The 21,892-nt window shown below is 39.7% G+C and overlaps 1 protein-coding gene across 5 annotated transcripts in view; it reads right to left on the minus strand.

The window, feature by feature from the left end:
* Window positions 1-443: 443 nt before the first annotated feature.
* The window catches only part of NOL4 (nucleolar protein 4), a 182,129-nt gene continuing 160,680 nt past the window's right edge, over window positions 444-21,892 (minus strand). For all 5 annotated transcript variants that reach the window (XM_030966198.1, XM_030966207.1, XM_030966216.1 and 2 more), the window contains 3 exons: window positions 12,691-12,871; window positions 8,617-8,697; window positions 444-2,391 (listed from right to left, as the gene is read on the minus strand). In XM_030966198.1, the coding sequence (XP_030822058.1) occupies window positions 2,198-2,391; window positions 8,617-8,697; window positions 12,691-12,871 (456 nt within the window). In that variant the 3' untranslated portion in view covers window positions 444-2,197. The remainder of the gene's footprint in view (window positions 2,392-8,616; window positions 8,698-12,690; window positions 12,872-21,892) is intronic.

Consider the following 21,892-nt stretch of genomic DNA (forward strand, 5'->3'; position numbering starts at 1 on the left):
CAGTCAGAGGACAGAAAACTGAATTAAGTTTCCTACCTCCTTGTCCTCTAGCTTCTTGTCCTTACCTGGATTTAGCAAAAGAGCTTTAAATGTGGTGAGGCTGCTCAGCTGAGCAGAAACAAATGCACCTCCCAAGTGATGGGCAACAACTGGTAAGGATTTACAACAATATTCTCATATTCAAGAACAGGGGCCTCTAAAAAGACATCCAATAGTTTTTTAAGAACAAATGTAGAATGGCAAAATGGTGTTCCCTCCAGCCAACTTTAAATTATATACGCTAGTTACTCAATCCTACTGGATTTACTAAGTAATATTGAGCAATGATGTTTGAGGGGCTGCATGAATTGGACTGCAAGGCCGTTTTCCCTCTTTAAAGACCATTACAGTTATAGCTTTAAATGCTATTCCATTTAAATGTTATAATGTTTCACAATCATGTATTTAAACACAGAAATCTGTTTATTTACCCAAACAAAACAGAGGAAATGATTCCAGCCCTCAGGTTTTGAATTCTCATTTAAATATGTGAACATGAGTCCACAACTTAGAGATGTTTGTGTATCTATGTACCTCCAAAATACTCATATTTCATAGGCTTTTTCACATTAATATTCACCAACAGTATCACAAAAGTTCTTTTTCTTTTACATAACTGTAAGCAACAGTAATTCTAGAAACACTAGAGAAAAAAAAAGCATAGCAATGTCCACAGTTACAAGAAAAAGTGCACATTACTTGGTCACAATCACAGTCATTACTTGGAAAACTATATGTAACAAGTAGATATAAAATATCACTGATGCCTTAAACTCATTGTCAAAAACGGAATTACATAAAATTTTGTACATGAAATAAGGCAAATTTAGGAATGCACAAGAAACTTGTTATTCAACAAAAGCTAAACAACAGAACAGATAGTACAATAAGCATAAACTAAAGTACTTTTTTCTATATACTTAAAAAGAAGCCTGCCATAGTGCACAAAGAAAACACCATTAATGTGTAATCAATATTATAAAATAAGAAATAGAGGGGTTGGGAAGAGTGGGGAAGGGGAGAGAAGAGTTTTATTATAGTTGCAGCTGCATCCACTTACAGTTTTGTACAGGTTTTAGCTAGGCCTGGGAATTATACAAATTTTACCAGAAGTGTCAATGACCTTCCTTGGTAAGAATTTTGTTTAAATTAAGGAAAAAAAATAAATACACACAAGAGTGCAAATTTTCAGATTGTCACTTGCAACCTCTTAACATTCATCATCTACGTCCAATCACAACTAGAGGGACTTGTATAAGACAGCAGCAGTGATCATGGAGTCAGATGAGCTCACCATAAGAAATCAAATCATCTTTTTTTTTTCTCAACGATATGTCTTTTTTAAAAAACGCTCAACTCTTTATTAATTGCTAATAAAGCTGCAATATATTACAGAATGGAGTTGAGAATGGCATGAATGCAGGAAATGCATACTTCCTTTGGAAGGTATTCCATAGATGACAATTTACAGTACACAGGGGAGGAAATTATCCAGCATCAAGAGTTACTCGTTGTAGAAAGAATATGAAGTTGGGGAGAAGGGCACAGCCAGGGATTCAAGAGAGGAAGGGGGGACTTAAAATAGCTCCTCAAAACATTTTCAGGACCAGTGAAAAAGTTTACCAAAGTAAAAATGAAAAATCTTGAATGAAAACAAAAATCTTTTGTTTCATTTTTTATAAAAATTACATTTTTTTAAAATACAAGATCCTTTTAATTGCAATTGTGCCCTGTAGCAACAGGACATTTGGCAATGTTTTGCCATATACTGCAGCTTTAAGTCCCATGAGTCAGTATCACATTCCACTAATATTGCACTTGGATCTTGAACCACTTGTTTTAAAAAACCATCACAGCATCTTCTGTTTCCTCCACTTGTTAGAATGAGTTAATTTCTAGCCACTTTTTCGATATTTATGCTGACACACTAAAACAAAAGCAATAGCCTGGACACAGTAAAGTACCTCGGAAACACCAGAGGTCGAAGTTCACTTGAAGCACCTTAACACATCACTTTATGGATCAAGAACAGTGTGGCATTATGGTAATTAACTCTCCTAAAAGACAGTGCAGTAACTGAAGTGTGTGCTCTGGGAAATCAAAATGTCATTAGTGGAAATTCTGAGATAAGACCAGGCCGGTGTGAAGGTCACATGACTCAGTTCTGCTGCAAAATAAGGTTTTCCAGTTCATCTGCAGAGCGCAATAAAAACGCGGCTGATTCCCGGTACCCTGCCACAAGCTGCCTCACTGCGTTTATTTCGGTCGGACTCAGCTGGGGTCTGGAGCTGGAACTACTGGAGGATCCAGAGCTGCTTGCTAACTGCCTCTTCATACTGAGATCTGTTGGACCTGCAGACAGCAAAGGGAAAGAAAAGAAGCTTCAGATCGGCTGTCAGAGACGTTTCACAGGTTTGTAGATACAAATGCAGAGCAGTAGGACCTGCTCTCAGCTGAGTGCAAGCAGCAGAAAAAAGGAATGATTGTTCTGTTACCAGTCGCCTTGACAGGAACAACAGCAATTCATATCTATGTAACAGAGACCCCACTTACAGAACATGAGGGGGAAGTCCACTGCCAGCAGAAAATTACCCTCCAGGGGCATATTCCAACAGTGTGAGCCACTTGCACCCCAAACCCTGCCCTGGGATCTGACAATGGTGATCAGGCAGAAGGTTCATCTCCTGCGCCTCCCCACAACTCCAGCTGCCATGGTGGACTTCATGGCAATATGCACACTTGCAATTTTTATCACAGAAAATCCAACTTGTGTTCTCTAGACAGCTATTTTCACATTTTATGCTTCAATCAGCATGTGGCCAGATTGAATCCCTTGCAGACATAGATAAATGGTCATCCACATGACTTGCCTGACGCTGTCTGATCACTTACATAAATAGCTGCTCATGAATGAGATTAGGCTGGTGACAATCTGGCTGCCACAGTGAGGAGCACACTATCATCTGTGAGGGCTGTATACAGCTGGCAACACATTGCAAGGATCTTGTAAGGCCAGAACACTGACAAGAGATTCTGCAGCAATCACCATGCTGTTGTATTGGCAGCTCACAGCAATATGCTTAGCACTTTTCTTCAAAAAATATTCTCAAGACCATGAATACTTCATATGGAAGACAGCATTCCTGAGGGCAGTCTGCAGGTTACTGTGATTGGCAAAACATCTGCCATCATGAACTTTGTCTTTGTGTGGAATTTCCCTGGCTGTTTGATCAGTTGTTAACCAGCTAAGACACGTGGTGCTTTAATGAAATGTTTGCAATTTCCACTTAATACATTTTTTTCTTCCTGGAGTGTAAATTTGAGCAGGTAGAATTGGACTGAGGACTTTTTTGAGCATATATAGAAGGATATAGATGGCAACTATACCTATTAAGCAAATCTGGGAAATATTGCTCTCTCATTTTGGCAGTGTAGCAAATCTATACTTCCAGCAGGCAGAAGATCAGACTAACCTGACCCTAATCTTAATACTCTCCTGGAAAATGGGATCAAGATATCCAAAGCAATGTATCTTGCTTTCCTATGAGAAAAATGTCACTCTTCAATTTGATCAGTACAATATATGTCAATGCCAAGATTTTCCAGCAAAGACTGGAATAATTTTAGAATTTAGCATATTCAACTGTATAACACAGAATACACTAATTCATACTGTGGAGGTTCTCCTAAATAATCCCACAAAATGTATAAGATTCAAAAACACAGACTCACAATCATAAGCACTAATGGCAAGAGATGCCTGATTTTCAGAAGCTGAAGATCTGGTCATAAAGCTTATTTAATTTTCTTCCTTATATATCTGTGCAGAGGTACAGGTGAAACCACAAAATATGTGGAGATTGCCATGTCCCTACAAAAACTGAAGGTAATGAAAAATCTCCCCTTGAGTGAATAAAAGCAGAGCTGGGACAATGAAAAGAAACTACTTAAACAGAAAGGATCCTATTAGATCTGATTTCCTACTACACAACTAACATAAGCAGCACTTAGCCTTACAACTTGTATTATCTGGTTTTACACTGGTATAAATGAACTGACTGCCAGTGTACAAAGGATAAATTAAGCATAATTAACTCTGTGAATTTGTTTGGTGTGACCACACACTGCAGGAAAATGATGACTATTTAAAAATATCCTCTGAGCTTCTTCACAGTCAAATCTTCAAATCTTAACCCAGCACAGGGAAGAATGGTATACCAATCATAATGCCAGTTGAGTTGAATGGTTCTAAGCAGTCATTAAAGACTTCTACATTTATTGAGGCAGCAGTGAAAAAGCTGCCACTGACATATTGAGGGCATTGTGCTCCATATGAGCCTACTTTAACTTTTATGTTCTTTCCTTGACTTTCATTCATGTCACTGCCAAACACACACACACACACACACACACACACACACACACACACACACACACACACACACACACAATATCTGGCAGAACAGAGCTTCTGCAGCAGATCATTTCACTTTATGAAATGTAACTGAAGGGCTTTTCTCATTGGTAATCCAGATTTTAAGTGACAGAATAGGATATCAGTTTATGTCACTCATAAGTAAAATACACATGGAAATGGGCTTGGTCATACCTCGCAGGTTTTGCTTACACAAACAGATGGTGCACTGCTCTGAAAGGAAAACTAGAAGACCAGATATCCATCATGCACATGTCTATAGGGTCAGTTATTTTCATAGTCTGAAGATCTGGCTGGCTCTTTATTCCTAGATCAAATTTTCTGTATTCTGGATTAATTTTCATGAAGAAAGTTTTTTAATTCTTCAGAATATTTATCTTTGCATCCTGGGGGTACTGGAAAAAGCCAGGTGGCAGTCTGCATAGACAAGGAACAGCCACAACCCAAAAATCCTCTTGATCTGGGAGATTTCTGTTATGTCAGAGCTCTTTTATAAAAAGAAAATAAGATATCTCAAATTTTAATGTACCCAGCTCCTTCAAACTATTTGGTGGGCTTATTATTTTTTTTATTTTATTTACTAGGAAAATGGGATTCTACTTCACTCTCCAGCTCCTGCCTTGTACTTAACAACTCACAGTGCTGTCCTCCTTCCTCCTCAAAGAAAACCCCTCTGAGGAAAAAACCAAAGGAATACACACGCAGAGAAAAGTTTCATAGCTATGATTTTGGGACACTGAGAACACCCATGCCTTTTCAGGAAGGGAACTGAAGAGAACTGAAAAGGAAAAAAAAAAAAAAGCCAATGCTTCACGTGGAGATAAGGATTTTAGCTCTTTTAATTATGTTACATGACCCCTACATCTCACCTCTAAAGCTTACCTATGACAGCCCAAGCTCTATATCTGGGAGAACACCTCACTCAGAGATCAGTCCCAGGATGTGTTATATTGGTCTCAGCTTTTAATAGCTATGATAGACACTCACTGGCAGTAATAGAGATTCTCAAAGGTGGGTCAGGCTGATAAATACTAAAATATTGTAAATTATTTGTAGCTTCATCAGTCATACCTGGTCATTTAAAAACTAAGGAATAAGTGCAACCTATAAGTGCCTTCTTGTACTGTAGATTTTTCTCATGTAATTTTATGCAAATCAGCTACTGAAACATGAAAACCTAAACCTTATTTATACCTACCATATCTCTATAATCAGAAAAATAAATCACAGCTATTTTGAAGGCTTAAAATAGCTGGTTAAGGACACTTCATGTACATCTATCTCCAGAAGCCATCATGACAGGTTACTAGATCTGGAAAAAGCTGAACAGCTTCACCACTATGTCTTTCAATAACTCTTTACTATTTCTTTAGTCTATTTAACTTCACTTATTAAGCTGCCAGTCCTCACAGGAATGAGAAGATGTATATTTGTAAAGACAGAAATCTGAATATTTTTGCAATGAATTGCGCAGTGTCCGGTTCCTCCAAGATGTTACTGTACATTTTAGGATACTGTTTCCTATTCTGGAGTACTTCAGGACTATTAAAAATCTTGATTGCAAACATTATTATCAGGTTCCACAATGTCTGCTGAGCAAGCAAAGATTAAGCATATATCACAGAGATTGAGACAGGAGACTTATTCCCATTTTTTTCTTTCTCTTAGTGCATATTGCCATAACATGAAATTGTCACTTTCCATGTTTCTATAACAGCACAACATTCTCACAAGCAGTGGATTAAACAAATTGCTGAGACAAACCCTTTCTTTTATACTCTTTCAGAAGACTAAAGTTTGTTATACTCTTTCAGAAGACTAAAGTATCTGACTCTTTTAGGCCACCTGATCGACACTTTAACATGGGAATATTTTTGATTTGCTATCTCTGTTCAGTTACATTGACCTCATTTCTCCTGTGAGGTGCAATTGTTCTTGTTGGAAACACATCAGGCTGAGTATGAAAACTCCAAAAACCCACTCTTCATGCGCTAGACAAACATTCAGCAAATTAGCTGCTAGAAATGTCTGCCACTAAATACACTGTGGAACAAGTGGCTTTTTCTGTAAATTACAAGACTTCAATGGAACTAGTTACTGCCTCATGCACTACTCATTACCAACGTGATTTATATCAAATTCCAAAATATGGGTCAGATGTAGATGTGTTGATACTGATTGCTTAGACACTACCAACTGTCTCAGCAAAATTCCCTTAAGAATTGTATGTTGTCACTGAGTAGCTACCAATCTTATAATTAACAACTACTGAAAGAATAATAAATGTGTCCGTGACTCTCAAAATAGTTGTCACTATTGTAGATAATAATGTAGAATGAGAAATATTTTTTAAAAGTGTTATGTGCTTAAGCGTCTACATTTTTATTAATAGTTAAGCAACTTTTTTCAGCAGTGATAATGCAAAAAGCAGTGACACTTATTTAGAGAAAAATACATTTGCCCATACTTTGAAATCTCTTGTGTCGAACTCTTCTATGGCCCATATTCTGCTCTTCAATTTTTTCCCCATGAATGGCTTTAGGGGAGAGGTTTGACTAAAAACCTTATATACTGCAATAAAACAAAATAGAAAAAAATTTATCAAAGTATGCTACATTTTCTTTCTCAATCAGATGTATTTATTGTAATAAGAATGCTTTATTATGATTTTACATATCTGTCAATGCTTCTTTTCCTCCTGCCTTCCAACATAGAGCAGATGTGCCTAAAAGTATTGCTTCAAGTGCCAGGAGAAATCAAGAAAACAGAGACTGATGAATTGGACCTTTTAAGCTCCTTTCTCCCTTCTACACCTCTCCCTCTGGAAGACACATCTTCTGCTACTTTAGACAGCAGGGAAAAAATGCTGTCTTGCCTGAGGAAAGTGATATGAAAAACACAGAAATGCCTACAGCCATCATTCATTTTCAGTGATCAGGAAACACAGTGGTCTGTGATTAAATGATTATATGAGATCCTCCCTATCCACCAGAGGAGATAAATTATGTGGTGCATACTGCGTTGCCTTAACAGTTGTCGCCTCAGCTTTGCACAGAGGTAGGAAAGTAGGATTCTGCCCAGTACATTCCATTTCCATCCCTGTGGTGGGAATGGAGTAGTACTTGCCTGTGCCATGTGTCTGACAATTTGAAGAGGATGAGGAAGGAGGAAGAGGAATGTGGGGAAGGTCTTAACAGAAAATTCAGCCAGCATTTTCCAGCAAGAAGTTCCCCTTTGCCAAAAATACAGGTCAATACATTTAACTTCTCCCAACCCCACCTTTTGGGTTTTCAAATGGGATTAAACACACTGTCCCAGGTTCCTATATCTATCACTCTTGATCTGTTTCTTCATGCTTCAGGCTCTGTGTTAGAGACAAACTGTGTTCTCTTTCCCCTCTCTCCACTTTGATGCCATCAGGATAGCACTGAGAACACAAAAGACTGTGCAAGAGTATGGTGTAAAGAAGCCCTGAAGAGAGGAACCATAGCAAAAAACCCATTTAACTACTACATCCTGGCAAGCCAACCTGTGAATAACCCACTGAGCACTTTAAAAACTAGCTACATATTGGATATTCTCATCTGTTGCGGCTTTTTTCCTCCTAGTTTGCCATCAAGAATATCACCAAGTTTATCATCGCCATCAGTCATGCAAGTGTCAAGATTTTACAGAAGGTTACAATTTGACCAAATTTTTGGATGTGGAAAGGAGGCACCTTCCTTCCCTGCTATCTCATGAACAAGTGGACAAGAGCGCTCAGTACTCCTCTCACTGCTGCGGATCAGCATGGTTGTGCTGGTCCTTGGAGGTCAGCAGCACCTGCTCTGGGAGGCTCCCCCAGCTACCCCGCTGTCTCCAGCAGGGATGCAGCATCTGCAGGACCAGGATGCAAAGGACCAGGAAGGCTGACTGGCACAAGAGTAGGAGGCCTGGCTAAAGTAGGGAAGAGCTGGGAGGGCATAGCCTCTGGAAGGGACAGCAGGGAGGTGTGAGCAGTGTGGGGGAAGTCCCCGAGCCACCAGCTGGGCCATTAGGCCATCATGGTCTGCAGGCCTGCCCATGGGAGGCTGAAAGAGAAGCCTGCCAGGGCCAGGATCTGCCATGGTGTGAACTTAATGGGATTCAGCCAAAGAACTCACCTGAGCTGGAAGGGGACTGGACGTTCGTGGTGCCTGGGATGCAGTGCTGAGTTGTGGCTGTGGTGGAGGTAGGCTGCAGATCTGTGGAGAGAAATGGAGACACAACACTTTGTCTTACTGTGACATGAGGGCATATTCTGCATGACCAGCCCAACACAGAGTCTGAAATACCCTTTGTACACACACAAAAGGAAGTGATTGACATTTCTGGCTAGAAAACCAGACAATGATGCAGAAGAAACAGTCCCAAATCACCTCCAGGCAACCCAGCTATGGCAGCAGAAACACGTCCCACAACTCCTAGAGAAAATGGACTTCAGGAAATGAAGCAACTGCAAAGACCATGACTCCAAGGAGCCCAACATGACTTCAGAGAGTGCTGACAGTCATCAGGAGAGGGCAGACACCAACCCACTGGCCTGAAATACATGGGGAGACAAGCCAATCCCACTCCCTGAGGAGACGCTCAGGCTACATGCAGGGACTTCAACAGCTCCTGGCGCTATCAAGAGCTTTTGCTCCCAACATTATCTCCCGTCCTCACCTTCCTGCCCTCAAGCTGGACTCTTTTCTGGGCTCAGTCCAGGAATGATAGAAGGGGGACAGCTGAAGCCTCTGTGGCTGGCTAAGAGCTGGCAGACAAATTCTGCATTCACAGAGCTATTGCACCTTGGAGGTTCTCTATTCAGTTCTGTAACAGGAACTGCATTAACCTTAAAAAAGGGGAGCTGTGGAAATCCACCCTTCTCAAAGCGTAGCTCTCCTTTACCATCTAAACAAATCAAATACAACATGACCAAAGGCTTCTGCCCAGCCCATGTACAGTCTGACAGAGACTCTGTCAACCCACAGATTGCGTGGTGAGTGTTTCCAGCCAAGCTGGATTGGCCTAAAATGTTTAAAAGGAGGGGGAAAGGACACCTTGGTGCTGTAAGACCAAGCCTTTTCCTTCTGTGCTTTTTTGCCAGCCCATAATAAGGAGGGGTCACTGCACAAGCTGCTACATTCTGTTTGCTCATATTGAGCAGTTTCATGAAGGCTCACCCCATGCAGTTGTGTGAGGAGCTAATTATGGCTCTGTAATTAGCCATGTGGAAGGACTGACCTCCCCATGAGGAGGGAAGCATTGCAACAGCAGGCAGAGAGAGGTCCCTGAGCCAGAGCCACCAAACAGTTGGGCGAACAGACAGCTACGTCTGTAAGGTCAGAGTAGGGGTGAACTTTATATGGAGGAAATAGCCAAATTAAATGAGTCACAGAATACAAAATACATACATCAGCTGGACTACTAGACAGAGAGTTAATTGGACATTAATTATTATATTACTGTGGGGGAAGGTCCAGAAATAGGTAATCAAGCAGTAAGTTTAAGATAGCTATTGCAGCTATTGCAACTTCTTTTTTTTCTGTTTTAGCAGATACAAAATAACCAGACCTTATTTGTTTACACATGCATTCTGACTGAGGTGCCTATTTGCTTTTACACTAGGAGAACATCTGTAAGTGTGACAAGAACATGTGATAGGTTACTATATTGAAAAGGAATTGCATTTTTAAATTAGTTATTTGCTCCTGAAAACAATTCACAAGAAAATATCCTGTTCTCCAGAGAAGAATCTCATTACCCATTTTAACAGCCTTGCATATGTTTGGAACAAGAGTCCTTGAGACTGTGTAATGATTGCAACCAAGGGTCCTATGAGGTCTGTCAGGAGGGCAATGGCTACCCCTGTCAACTGCAACTCCAACCACTCCTCGTCTACCAATGGACACATCATAGAGGACTGACAGATCTCACTGGCCTCCAAGTCCTCCCACTTCTCCTGTGGGGAAACCAACTACCAGAGCCAGAGCAATTTACCCTTAATATCCGAGAGATAATTAGGTTGGCTCCTCGTTGGTTTTGCGTCAGTCAGTCTGAGGAATGAATGGAGTTGCCTTTCCACAACTTTCCTAATTATTTCCCTGATATGGCAAGTGGATCACAAATCACCAACCTAACTAGACTGTCAGCATCAACAACTGCTTTTCAAGTCCTGGCACACAAAGACCTTAGGTTCCCGGAGCTCACATACTTTGACTCGTGTAGGATCCCTGTAGAGAAGATGGGCACCTTGGCACAACCTTCCAACTGTGCAACCATATGCAAGAAGTTTTTCAAAGTTTTGGTTTTTCAAAGTTTTTTTGGTTTTTCAAAGTAAAAGTACATACAGACAAAATTGTCTGTATGAAAGTAGGGACAGGCAAGGAAGAAGAAATGTTTGAGCATATGTCTGTATACAAACCTGTCTTGAGCTTTAATTGTGAAAAAAAAAACCACTGGAGACTTCTGTGTTAAAGGCACAAAGAAGATGTGGCTTCTAATCAGAAGGCAAAACGAAATGATGGCTAAAAATGTGGGTGGTTGGATGGCGGGTGCTGCTGCCTATTATCTGTTCCCAGCAAACCTCTCCTGTGATGCTACAGATGGTATTTAATTTGTACATAATGTTTTTAAATTGCATGCTGAAGCGACATAGAATACTTTTGCCTAAACCCCACAAGTCACTGCAAAATGCTAGTTATGAAAATGTATCCTCTTACAAGAAGTTTGAAGGGAAAAACAAGTACACAAAACAGTTGTGATTCCTCACAGTTTAAGATTATATAAACCAGGACAATATTGTTGGCTTTTGCTGACAAATAACACATGGGGAGCTTAATCCTCCTCTTAGTTGGGCAAAAGAGCAAATGCCAACTGTTTTCAGTGGGAACTGGTTCAGATCCTCTCTGGGCATAATGTAAAAGACAATTTTAAAGTTCTTGTGCATTTTCACAAACAAACCCAGATTTCCAGGGCTTGTCTTACTGTTATGAAAATATTTGATCAGAGACCATATTCAGTGCCTCAGATGTGCTGTTCATGTGTATGGAAACAATTGTGATCATCATTCACACTGAGTTAAAGACTTTTGACAACTAAAGTATTACCTATTTAAAGACTTTCGAAAACTTAGCACAAATCATCCACAGACCTCTGAGAATTTTGCAGGCAGGGGGTGAGGAAGAAGATGTGACTCAAGGTCCTCAGCACACCACATTCCAATAACTCCTTGCAGGCTGCAGCCCTGGTAGCACTTAGAAAATTGCTGAGCATGCTGAATGTAGAGGCTGTGGCTGAGCAATTATCATCTAGCCTAAGTCAGCTGCTCTACCTGAACTGGCACTCTCGCCTGCCAGAGAGGGATCAGCCAGGGCAAAACCCCAGGGATTTCTCCATCCTCTGAGACATTTCTTTAAATACAGTCCTGGGAGTCAATAAAACCTCAGGCTTCCAGAGAAATCACATTTCTCTGACAGAGAGACAATACCTTTTTTATCAGAAGGGTATTGCTCTGCATTTGTACAAAATCAATATGAGGGATAATTTCAAGCAAATACTACAGTTTGCTTACATTTTTATGTTACAAAAGCATGCCAATGTAGGAAGAAAGGAATGTTGTCTAAATAAATGACACCACTTGTTTTTTTCAGAGGGACATACAACCTCATAGTGACACATTTACCTTTTCATTTTTAGCGTAGGATATAAATGAATATGCTGATTTCTCATTTAACACTTCTTATGCCAGATCTTTATCTGCAGTAAATTAAAGTAGCTGGTGAGACCACGTGACAAATCTATGTTAATTCATTTGTGTTATACAATATGGAGTTGAGCGTTTTGAATCTTGAGCCTAAAATATACTAATAGCCTCCTTTTGTGATCAGTGTAGAAGAGGACAGTAATGATAAGGTCCTATAAAGTTATGCAAACAGACTGAAGATCTAACCTGGCATTTTTTTACTCAGCTTTATTAGAGGCTTTTGGTTCAGTCTTGCCCTATTGTGCATTAGCTCCTTGAAGCTGGAAAGAGACCAGCTATGCAGGGAGCAAGTATTTTGCTCAGCAGTAGCTGTTTGCAGGATTGTGCTCCTGCTCATTATGTGATAATAGCCTGTGGCTATTGAACCCCATGGGCTAGCTTTCTGTACAGCAGGGGGAAATACACATCAGCATATATACATACAGCCACAATTTGTGAGGAAACTCACCACTACTAGAAGCATCATTGAGATTTAGCAGCCCACCTCCAAGCCCTCTGTAGCTATGGTAACTGTAGGTCCCATTGCCGTTGATGTACAACACCTCCTGCGTGCTGGAAACAGCTGATGTTGAGTAAGTGACCTGGGCTGGCTCCTGTTTACACTGCTTGTCAGCCGGAGCAGCCTCATCCTGCAAAAAACAAGAAAAGGTTTGGAATTATGGTTACATTTCACCTTACATGTGAAGGTCTTTTCTATTAAGATTCTACATCTATTGCTTTTACAAATGTATAATGCATGTTAAACAAGCACAGATATGTTTCTGATTTACAAATATCAGCATAAAAGAAACAACAGAAATAAGCAAGAACACAGGTTTTCTAAAAATCTGAGAATATTCATTTATTTGTGCTCCACAAACTAGCCATAACTGATTCTCAAAGGAGAACATGTACCCTTTCACCCTGAAGAGCTCACACTCTTCTTCAAAACCCAATTCTGTCCAGAAGAGTGGGAAAGGACAAGAAACAGCCATTTCCTGAGTACTGGAGTGACTCTTACAAGTCAGAGAATCATATATTTCTTGATAAGATAAACCAATACAGAATGCACCATCTATTCATTTGGACGTATCAGTCTCAGAAATGACAGAAGGAACAGAGGAATGGAATAAAACTGCATTCCTGTGTTTGGAGAAGTTTGAGTGAGTGTCCTTCCACACAAAGGCCTTAAAGTAGGGATGCCTCCACAAAAGTGACTTGAATACTGTTGTTATCTGTGTAACAGCAGTGTCTGTTTGTACACCATGAGTTTTCCTCAATGCTTTCTGTTTGCCTCTTTGATGATTGTGTAATATTTAACAGAACTTAGCACAACAGCCCTTCAATTTTTCCTGAAAGGAGATGCTTCAGGTGAAAGTGTATTATTCCCCATCTGTACTTACTGTATCTACTGCTTAGAGTACCTCACCTCCATTCATGATCACAGAATGCCACAGTAGCAACTTTATTAATGACACAGGTGAAGAAGATTTAATGCATTTTAGTAGTTGGAAACAAGGAAAACTATCACTGTGTAACTGCTCATCCTGCCATAGGGACCTCAGTGACACAAAATATGATTTAGTCTGTATGTATTTGAACTTTTTCTTTGTTTCTTGTTTTTCATTGGTTTTACTTTCTACTCTCATCTAATGAAAACATATTTCAGAGTTTTCAAATAAAATGGTTTCAAATAAAATGGATCTATGGAAGTGGGTATCTCCGCTGCACAACTCTTTTATGGTTCATAAATATACCAAACTTATTAAGAATTCTACAAAATATCTGAAACCTTTTTTACAGTTTTTACTTAGATCAAATAGTTCAAGCAGTGTTCAGTCTCTGTGTTGAAGTAAAAAGGGCTGTGAATCCAGTATGCATTAAGAGCAATTGTTAGTTTCACTTCTCAAGAAGACACTATCAGCTTTTCTTAGATGAAGACATCCCTGTCTTGCACGAATTTATTGGTGAAGGAGACTTTCACCTGAAGCACAACCGAAATAACTCAGGAGAAGAGATAAATGTTATTAACAGAAATTCTAACATTTAATATGGAATGCTGAACCATCAGACAATTAATACCATAAACAATAAGAATGGGGCCTCTTGGGCAGTATTATGAGCTAAGGCAAAACTTAACATTTTTAAGAGAGTTGGCCAAAGTGGTCTCCTAAGCATTTCCTTAAGTAATAATAATCTTAAACAAAGGGCCAGAATTGCAATGTATTTTTGCCAGGAATTCAACTTTAATATCACTTATTTTTTATCTCCAAAGGTCATTGATGTCTCTTATGAGAGAAAATATATTATTTTCTCAGAGAGTATTCATAAGCTGCACAGTAAAGTTATATCTTGGCAACATAGCTTAACTCATCGTCCAAAATTTTAACACTCTCAAGACTCAGATGTTCTGCCTCCTTATGTCTAAAACTAAATGATACTTCCTGCCATAGACTCACTCAGAGCCTCATTTTTTTTCACAGAGCTCAACAGCAGAACTTCTGCAAAACCATCAAGGACTAAGCTGTGTTCAAGGGGCACAGTGCAAACAGGACTAACTCCTACAGCTGAGCAGAGTGTCTCAGGATTGGTCTCCTTATCCTCGCTGCTGGAACCCACAGATTTGCTGTCCCTGGATTTACATGTCCTCCAGAGCCCCTCTAGTCAGGAAACTGAAGCCCCAACTGGAAGTGTCTTGCAGAGCAGATGCACAGAGCTCCTGGCAAAGCCCAGAAGGCAGAGCCTGGCTGGAGGAGGCAGCAGGGAGCTCGGTGCACCTCGGTGCTCACCAGCCCACGTGTTTCGGAGCACACGGCCAAGAAGTGGGAGACCAGAGCTCTGGCTACTTGTTGCCATGCACGGTGAAGAGGCGGAAAAATTGGGATGCAGGGTCTCTGCCGGCTGTGGTGAGGAGGGCCCTGAACTCAGAGCTGCCATCTCCTAGCAACCAGGCTCCAAGCAAAGCTGCGGTGGGAGTCGTCGCTGAAGCTGTGCCACTGAGCGGGAAGGAATGCACAATTCACAGGGCTACAGAGATTGCACACAGAAAGGGAGCATGACTCAGGTCCCTCTCAGAAGTGCTGCCCTGGGAGGCTCCCTTCCAGCTCCTCCCTAACACAAAATCCACTGGCGGCTTTGAGGTCAGAAATCCAAGGTTGGAGCTCTGCTACTGAAGGGGGATCTTTGTACAGAACTAATCATAGCCCTAAAATAATAAAGAACACTGTGACGTGCCAAGGGATGGGGCTTGAGGTGGAGTCTGAGCACTCCAGTGGGGAAGGAATTCTCAGGCAGGCTGAAAGAATTGAGGATGATGCTGTGACCAGGACTCCTGGTTCTGCATATGAACTCTAATCTCTTGGCCACTGCACAAAAGGAGGCTTCCTCTAAATATTACACATCCCCTTAAAGAGCACACTGATCACCTGTCACTAAATGATGAATAAGTTGCCATACATTTCAGACATTAAATCTGATCCTTAATTGTTTACCTCAGTCTTCATGACTCCAACTACATGCAGAAATAGGGCAGGATTTTGTCAAGCTTTTTCTGAGCAGGCTCAATCATCAGCCCTACTGGTAGGATTATGAACCATGAGCCTGGTTCCAGGGGGTTAGATGTTTCCTCTCATACATTCCCCTGGGATTTAAGCATTTTTTTTGGAAATGTTTGGAAATGTTGGGGTTTTTTTAAAATGTTCAAATGGCAAAGCTGTGCCATTTTCCCTTGCAGTCATACCAAGGACAAAGAAGCCAGTCTCTCTTTTTCTTGGGGATGGAGAATATGGATATCATATTTATTTTGTATACATCAGATTCATTCTTAATAGAATCATTCTCTTCATTCTTCTCACCTGAAATGCCTTTGATTTTAAACTAATGTAGAAATTAAATATATTGTTGTTCCACTGAAAACAGACATATTTGAAACATTCTGTTGGTTATTCAGCACCTCCTGTTTCTCCCTATATAATGTTTACACTGAAAAGGCTTATTTATTTAAATTTTTATTTTAAAAATACCTTGATTTCAAGACAATAATTAGCAATTAACTAACCATTTAGAGACATGTTTGACCTAACTACATGGAATACATACTGTTGTCATCATAATCATATACTAAACTTTTGAATATTAACTAACCATTTTTAAACTGTTTATAATTTACCTCTAATAAGAAGAATGACCAAGGTGCAGATAAAACATCTGTTCATCTAGAATTTGACTCATGCTATCTTAATTTAGTATATGCCAAAGGAAATAAATCATCCCTCTAACAATATTTCTCTTCTGTATTTATTTTGGAGGAGAAGCCATTTAAATTTGAGCACATTACCTGCAAAATGATTGAAATCAGAACATGGAAAAATACTTTGTAGGTACAAAAGCATGCTAAAATAAAAACTTATCTGTTGGCTTGAAAAGAGGAAGCATGAGGTCCTTACTGTGATCCTCAACTTGATATATGCCAGAGATATTTATGCCTCAGTTTTATGTCAAGGTCTGTACTGGGAGAACACTTTTTTCCCCCCACAAAAGAGGAGATAGAAAAAATATATTTGATTTTATTTTTAATCAGGGAAGCAATTTAGTAACCCTCTAAGGACAGTACATCCTAACAAAATTTTCCATGAGCTGTTGCATAACCCATGTATTGAAGAAACCCTTCTTTGCCCTGACTGATGCTCTGAGCAGCAAATGAATAGATTACAGAGGAATCACTATCCTCAGTAACATGATGTTGGTGCAGATTGTCAGGACTGTGGTACAAAGAGCAAGGCTCACTGGCACTTCCCAGCCTCTTGTTCCCCTGCCAGCAGAGGGACAGCACACACAACTCTTTTAAAACAGTCTTCATAGAAGCATCTTTAGCAGTGTCACTGATCCCTTCTGTTTCCCATCTCCTTTACCACCTCCAAAACAACACAAAAAAAAAAATTGTGAAAATAGAGAGCCCTGGCAAATCTGTGCTACATTGAGAGTTTTGATCCCTTATACACACAAGGGTCAGAAATTCAGTGTACTCCAATTAAGAGAGAGCAGTACTATTGCCTTGGCTTCCCTGCTAGCAACAGGCATTGCTAACAGGTAAATGTAAATCCTGGCAGGGAGTGTGTGCGCAGATCAACTCACATGGCCAGTGCCAACCCACCACAGGGCTAACAAAACTTCTGCAAAAGGAGTATAAGCAATAATATTCAAAAAATGCAAAGCTGGTGACATGCATAGAGCTACTGCTTTCAATAATGCAGTACTTGCCAGACTGACAAATCACCGACTCTGAGAATAACAGCTTTTAACTGTCCCTATGTCAGCCTGATTTTTTCCCCATGAATTAGAAAAGAGACAGAAAGGCAAACACATTTTCACTTTATATTTCTTGAAACTGCCTTTTTTAATAAGTTAAGCTGAAAAATGTGGATTGCTTGTTGTTCTTGTCAATAAATGCTTCTTTTAGAATACCACTTTGAGGTTAGGAAAACTCACATACAGATAAGTCTTCAAACAAATAGGCAAGCATATTTGCATATGGTCTTCCACTTTTTCAGCATAGGAAAATAATTCATTCACTTGTAAAAACAAAGCAGGCTTTACATTTTTTTTAGATTTCAGCAGCTTGTAATAGAGCTTTAGAAGAAAGGAGATAATGTTTCATATATTTTTCTCATTTGAATCCCACTAATTTAATTCTACAATCAAAAGTAAAATAAATAGAAACATATGATAAAACCACATAACACTTTTCAAAGCATACCCTATTAATCCTTACAATACTCTTGATAGATAGGACTTTTATCAGTGCTTTTCAGATGGTGAGATTCTGCAACAAAGGCAACCTTAAGCCAGAGTTACCTAATATGTAAAGTTCTTGAGTTCTGCAACCATAACAACATAGTGAGCTTCTCTTTGTGTAAATTAATTTTTAAAAACTCTGAAGTTTTTAACTGGGAACAAACTCAGAAGTTATATCATGAGACACCCTGCGATATGCACAGAGGATTGTGGGGCTGGGAGTTCTCTGCCCATCTCAGCTTTTGCACAGAGAAGCAGCTGCCAGGGTATGCAGCCATCACCATCTGCATGAAGCAAGGTATTTAAAGGAGGATAAACCACAGGAAACCTGGCTCCCACTGAAGGGCCCAGAATCTGGCCCCTTCTTAGACACCAATCTGCTGTTGCCAGGACCAGATTGTGTACACCTTGTGCTCTGCCTTTGCAAAATCTCTGAGGATTTTGCTTCTCCAGTCTTGTCTTCTACCCTTCATCTCAGTTTCAATATTCTTGCCTAGCAAATCCTAATCTCTCCTTTCTAAGCAAGTCTCTTGATTCCAGATACCTGAGCAGCTTCAACAACTCAAGGCCTTTTGTTTCCTTTTTTGTATTTAATCAGTGTTACACCCACTGATGGTTCCATCTGAGATTTTCTCTCTATGCTCAGACTCCTATCAGTATCCTAACCCCAAAAATCTTGTCCCACAGGGAGCAAAGCCAGGTTCCATAATCAGCCAGAGCAGCTCCTGGTTTCAACTCACATTATTTCTCATTAGTAGTATCTGATCCTCTTTCACTACTAGTTCTTTAATCCACCTGGCCAGTTTCCACCACACTGCCAGCCTCAGCTTGCTCAGCTTCTCATAATGTCACTTTCCCTTTGTCCCTTGCTTTCACTGCTCCTGTCAACCCTCAGCAGGCTCCAGCCCCAACACTTCTCCCCTCCCTTCTGCACTGAGATCAGAATTAGCAAATAAAATACTTTGATTGTGTAAACATGTGTATCCAGTGTTACATCCTTGGTATAAATGACATCATGTTGTCAACAGCAAACACAGAGCCTTTTTTTTTTTTAAGCAATGGTAAATATACTTAAGGATCAAACTACCCTTACAGGATAAATTTTTTCTCATTCTTGAAATTAGCTGTAATTATCTCTGAAAGAGTTCAACAAATGGAAGGCATAGAGAAGAGTAAATGTAATCCCTGTGGGCTGAGGGTCATGAAGTTATCATTGAACTGCACACCTAGTATTGTAATGGGAAATGTCAGGCAGTCTTAATAAGTGATGATTCTACCAACTGCTTGGATGACACACATTGTTCTGACAGAATACTGGATCTTCTATTAGCTTTAATTACATTAAAGTAACTCTCTAGTGTTTAACCCAGCTTTTAATTTTATAGCTAATACCCTGGAAGCCTGGACTAAACATTACTTTGGCATATCACAGTAGGCTAAATTTTCCCTTAATTCTGCAGTAAGGCTGCTGACTCAGTGTGCTTAGCAGTAGTGCAAATGGTATTTCTGCAAATGATAGATGTGAGTTTTCACTTCAGTTTTGGTTTCCATTGCACATTCTTTCTCCCCTCTCCAGTTGCTAAGGTTTGTGTTGGGATTACTGCTAGATAAACTACACTGAATAATACCTGCTCAAGAATAGTGAGGCTTGAAGAAAAAAAAAAAGAGAAAATATACCTGCATAATTCATAGTTTCATAGACCTACATAATTTCCTAAGTTTGACATCCAAGTGAAGCTACACAGTAGTCCTTTGCATTGGCTGACCTTCACATCTAAAGTACTGAATATTTATAGTCCTGTAAAAGGACTTTTAATATTGTAGGATGTGCTCCTACAGCTGTAAGCGCAGCATGGAGGCAATGTGAGGCAAGACCAGGAGAACTTCTATACCCAAAAGCTTATCTAAGAAAAGATACTACCTTCCCCAGAAAGCCTTATTTCTCTTACAGTGGAATTAAAAAAAGCCAAATTTTCAGTTAAGTCAGCAGAGTTTCAGTATTCACAGTAAGAAAAGCAAAGCATTTGCTACAGACTCTGGATTTGCACATAAAAATGTTAACCCTTGTGACCTGTTTGCCATGTGGCATCATGTCTTCTTACCTCCAAACTATTTTGAATAAAGTTCTACAAAATTTCCAGTCCTTATGTTGAGGGATTATTAATAGAAAATTAACATCTACTCGAAATTTCAACTTGCTGTACCGGACCCATAGTGAAACCTGAAAAATGAGTGCTAGAATCTTATAGTCTCTTTAGGAAAACACTTAAAATACAACACAGCAAAATTGTATTGAAGGGGAAGAGTTCTTCTCTGATAACCTTTCAAGACTTACACATATATTTATATTTATATTTGTCACATAATATCTCTCCATGGGCTTTTCTCCATCTCCCAGGCTATTCACAGTATTCCTTAAAATGATGCATCTATTGACAGTCCCATAACCTGGTGTCCAAAACCATCAGTACAGATAGATACAACAAAATAATTGCATCTTTAGATAGATTCCTTCCCCTTTAAGTTTAGTTATCCTCCAAAACAGCATTGCAGGAAAAGGCACTAGATTTATGGATGAGGTCTACTTACAGCCAGCAGAAAGACCCCTGAGATTTTATCCAGAAGCCCTTAATGCAAATTTGAGCAAGCTGGCTAAAATAAAACATGAAGTAAAATTCAGATAATACCACAGAACTCATACCAGATATTGTTTAGACTGGGAAATGTTTTGATAATTCAGGAGTGGGATTAGCAGTAAAATCAAGTGGGACATAATTGCTGTTCTTGGGTTTGCACACTATTTCTCCTCTTGTAAGGAGCAGATGGGGAATTGCTAAATTGTTTTCCACTCTCTGTTTTCAGATCTAGACTGTGTTTTTCTCTGCCACTCTCTCTGCATTATTTTCTTCACTTTTACTTACTTAAATCAAGTATGTATAAAAAATGAGAAAGCCCATTCTTGTGTGACATACTACTCAATTTGTAGCTCAGTTGGAGCTGGGTATTCCAGCCAAGCTGAACACTCATGCTTTAGCTGTGAGTCTATCATCTTGTCATTACATGGAGAGCACATCAGTCTCAGAGTAGAATTTTCTGGCCCGAAAACCGAGATTACATGAATAAGTGCTCCTAGCCTGCAGAGGCAACCTTAATGAACATGTCACTGCCAGAAGTCTAGGTACTAATGATGATTTTGCTTTGAAGTCCAGTATAAATTTTTTTTTCATACTTCTGATAAAAAAAATGTAACTGGATTTTTTTAGATGGTGGTGAAATGTTGATACAGTCTAATTGAGTTAAATTGAGTGTAATACAGAGTCCAGTTAGGCATCTAAACTGCCTGAAATACCAACAGTGATGTGGAAACTTGAAGAGTGCCTATCAAAATGTTAAGTTATCTGCCAGCACTTCAAGGATCTCCACACTGTCCTCCTGACACAGGATATAGAGCCAAGAAAAGAAAGCCATGCTTCAGTTTCAGATTAGAATGGCATAGGTTCCTTTTGCTCTCAGATTATTAACTCTGAAATGAACTGTCACCATCAGTGCTGTCACCAGGCATCAAAAATGACATCAGCCAGTGCTCAACAAGAAATGAAAGCATGAGACTGACATGGAAAAAGAAGATCAAAATAAAAAGGTGCTATTGTGTAGAAGAGAGATAAATGCACCCCAGACTTCTGCATTTCTGATAGAATGACACATCATCTATAAACTGGAATGGGTATGTTAACCTTAAAGAAAGGGTTGGTGTTATTACATTGCAGCATTTGAGTCTTGTTTTTTCATCACTGCCACATCACTTGCAGTACAGCAAACATCCTTTGGGAAGGGGTATTGTAAGGCTGTTGCAAGGAGCTGCTGGAGAACCACTTTTG

Source organism: Camarhynchus parvulus, chromosome 2, assembly GCF_901933205.1.
Source record: "Camarhynchus parvulus chromosome 2, STF_HiC, whole genome shotgun sequence".
Taxonomy (NCBI): domain Eukaryota; kingdom Metazoa; phylum Chordata; class Aves; order Passeriformes; family Thraupidae; genus Camarhynchus; species Camarhynchus parvulus.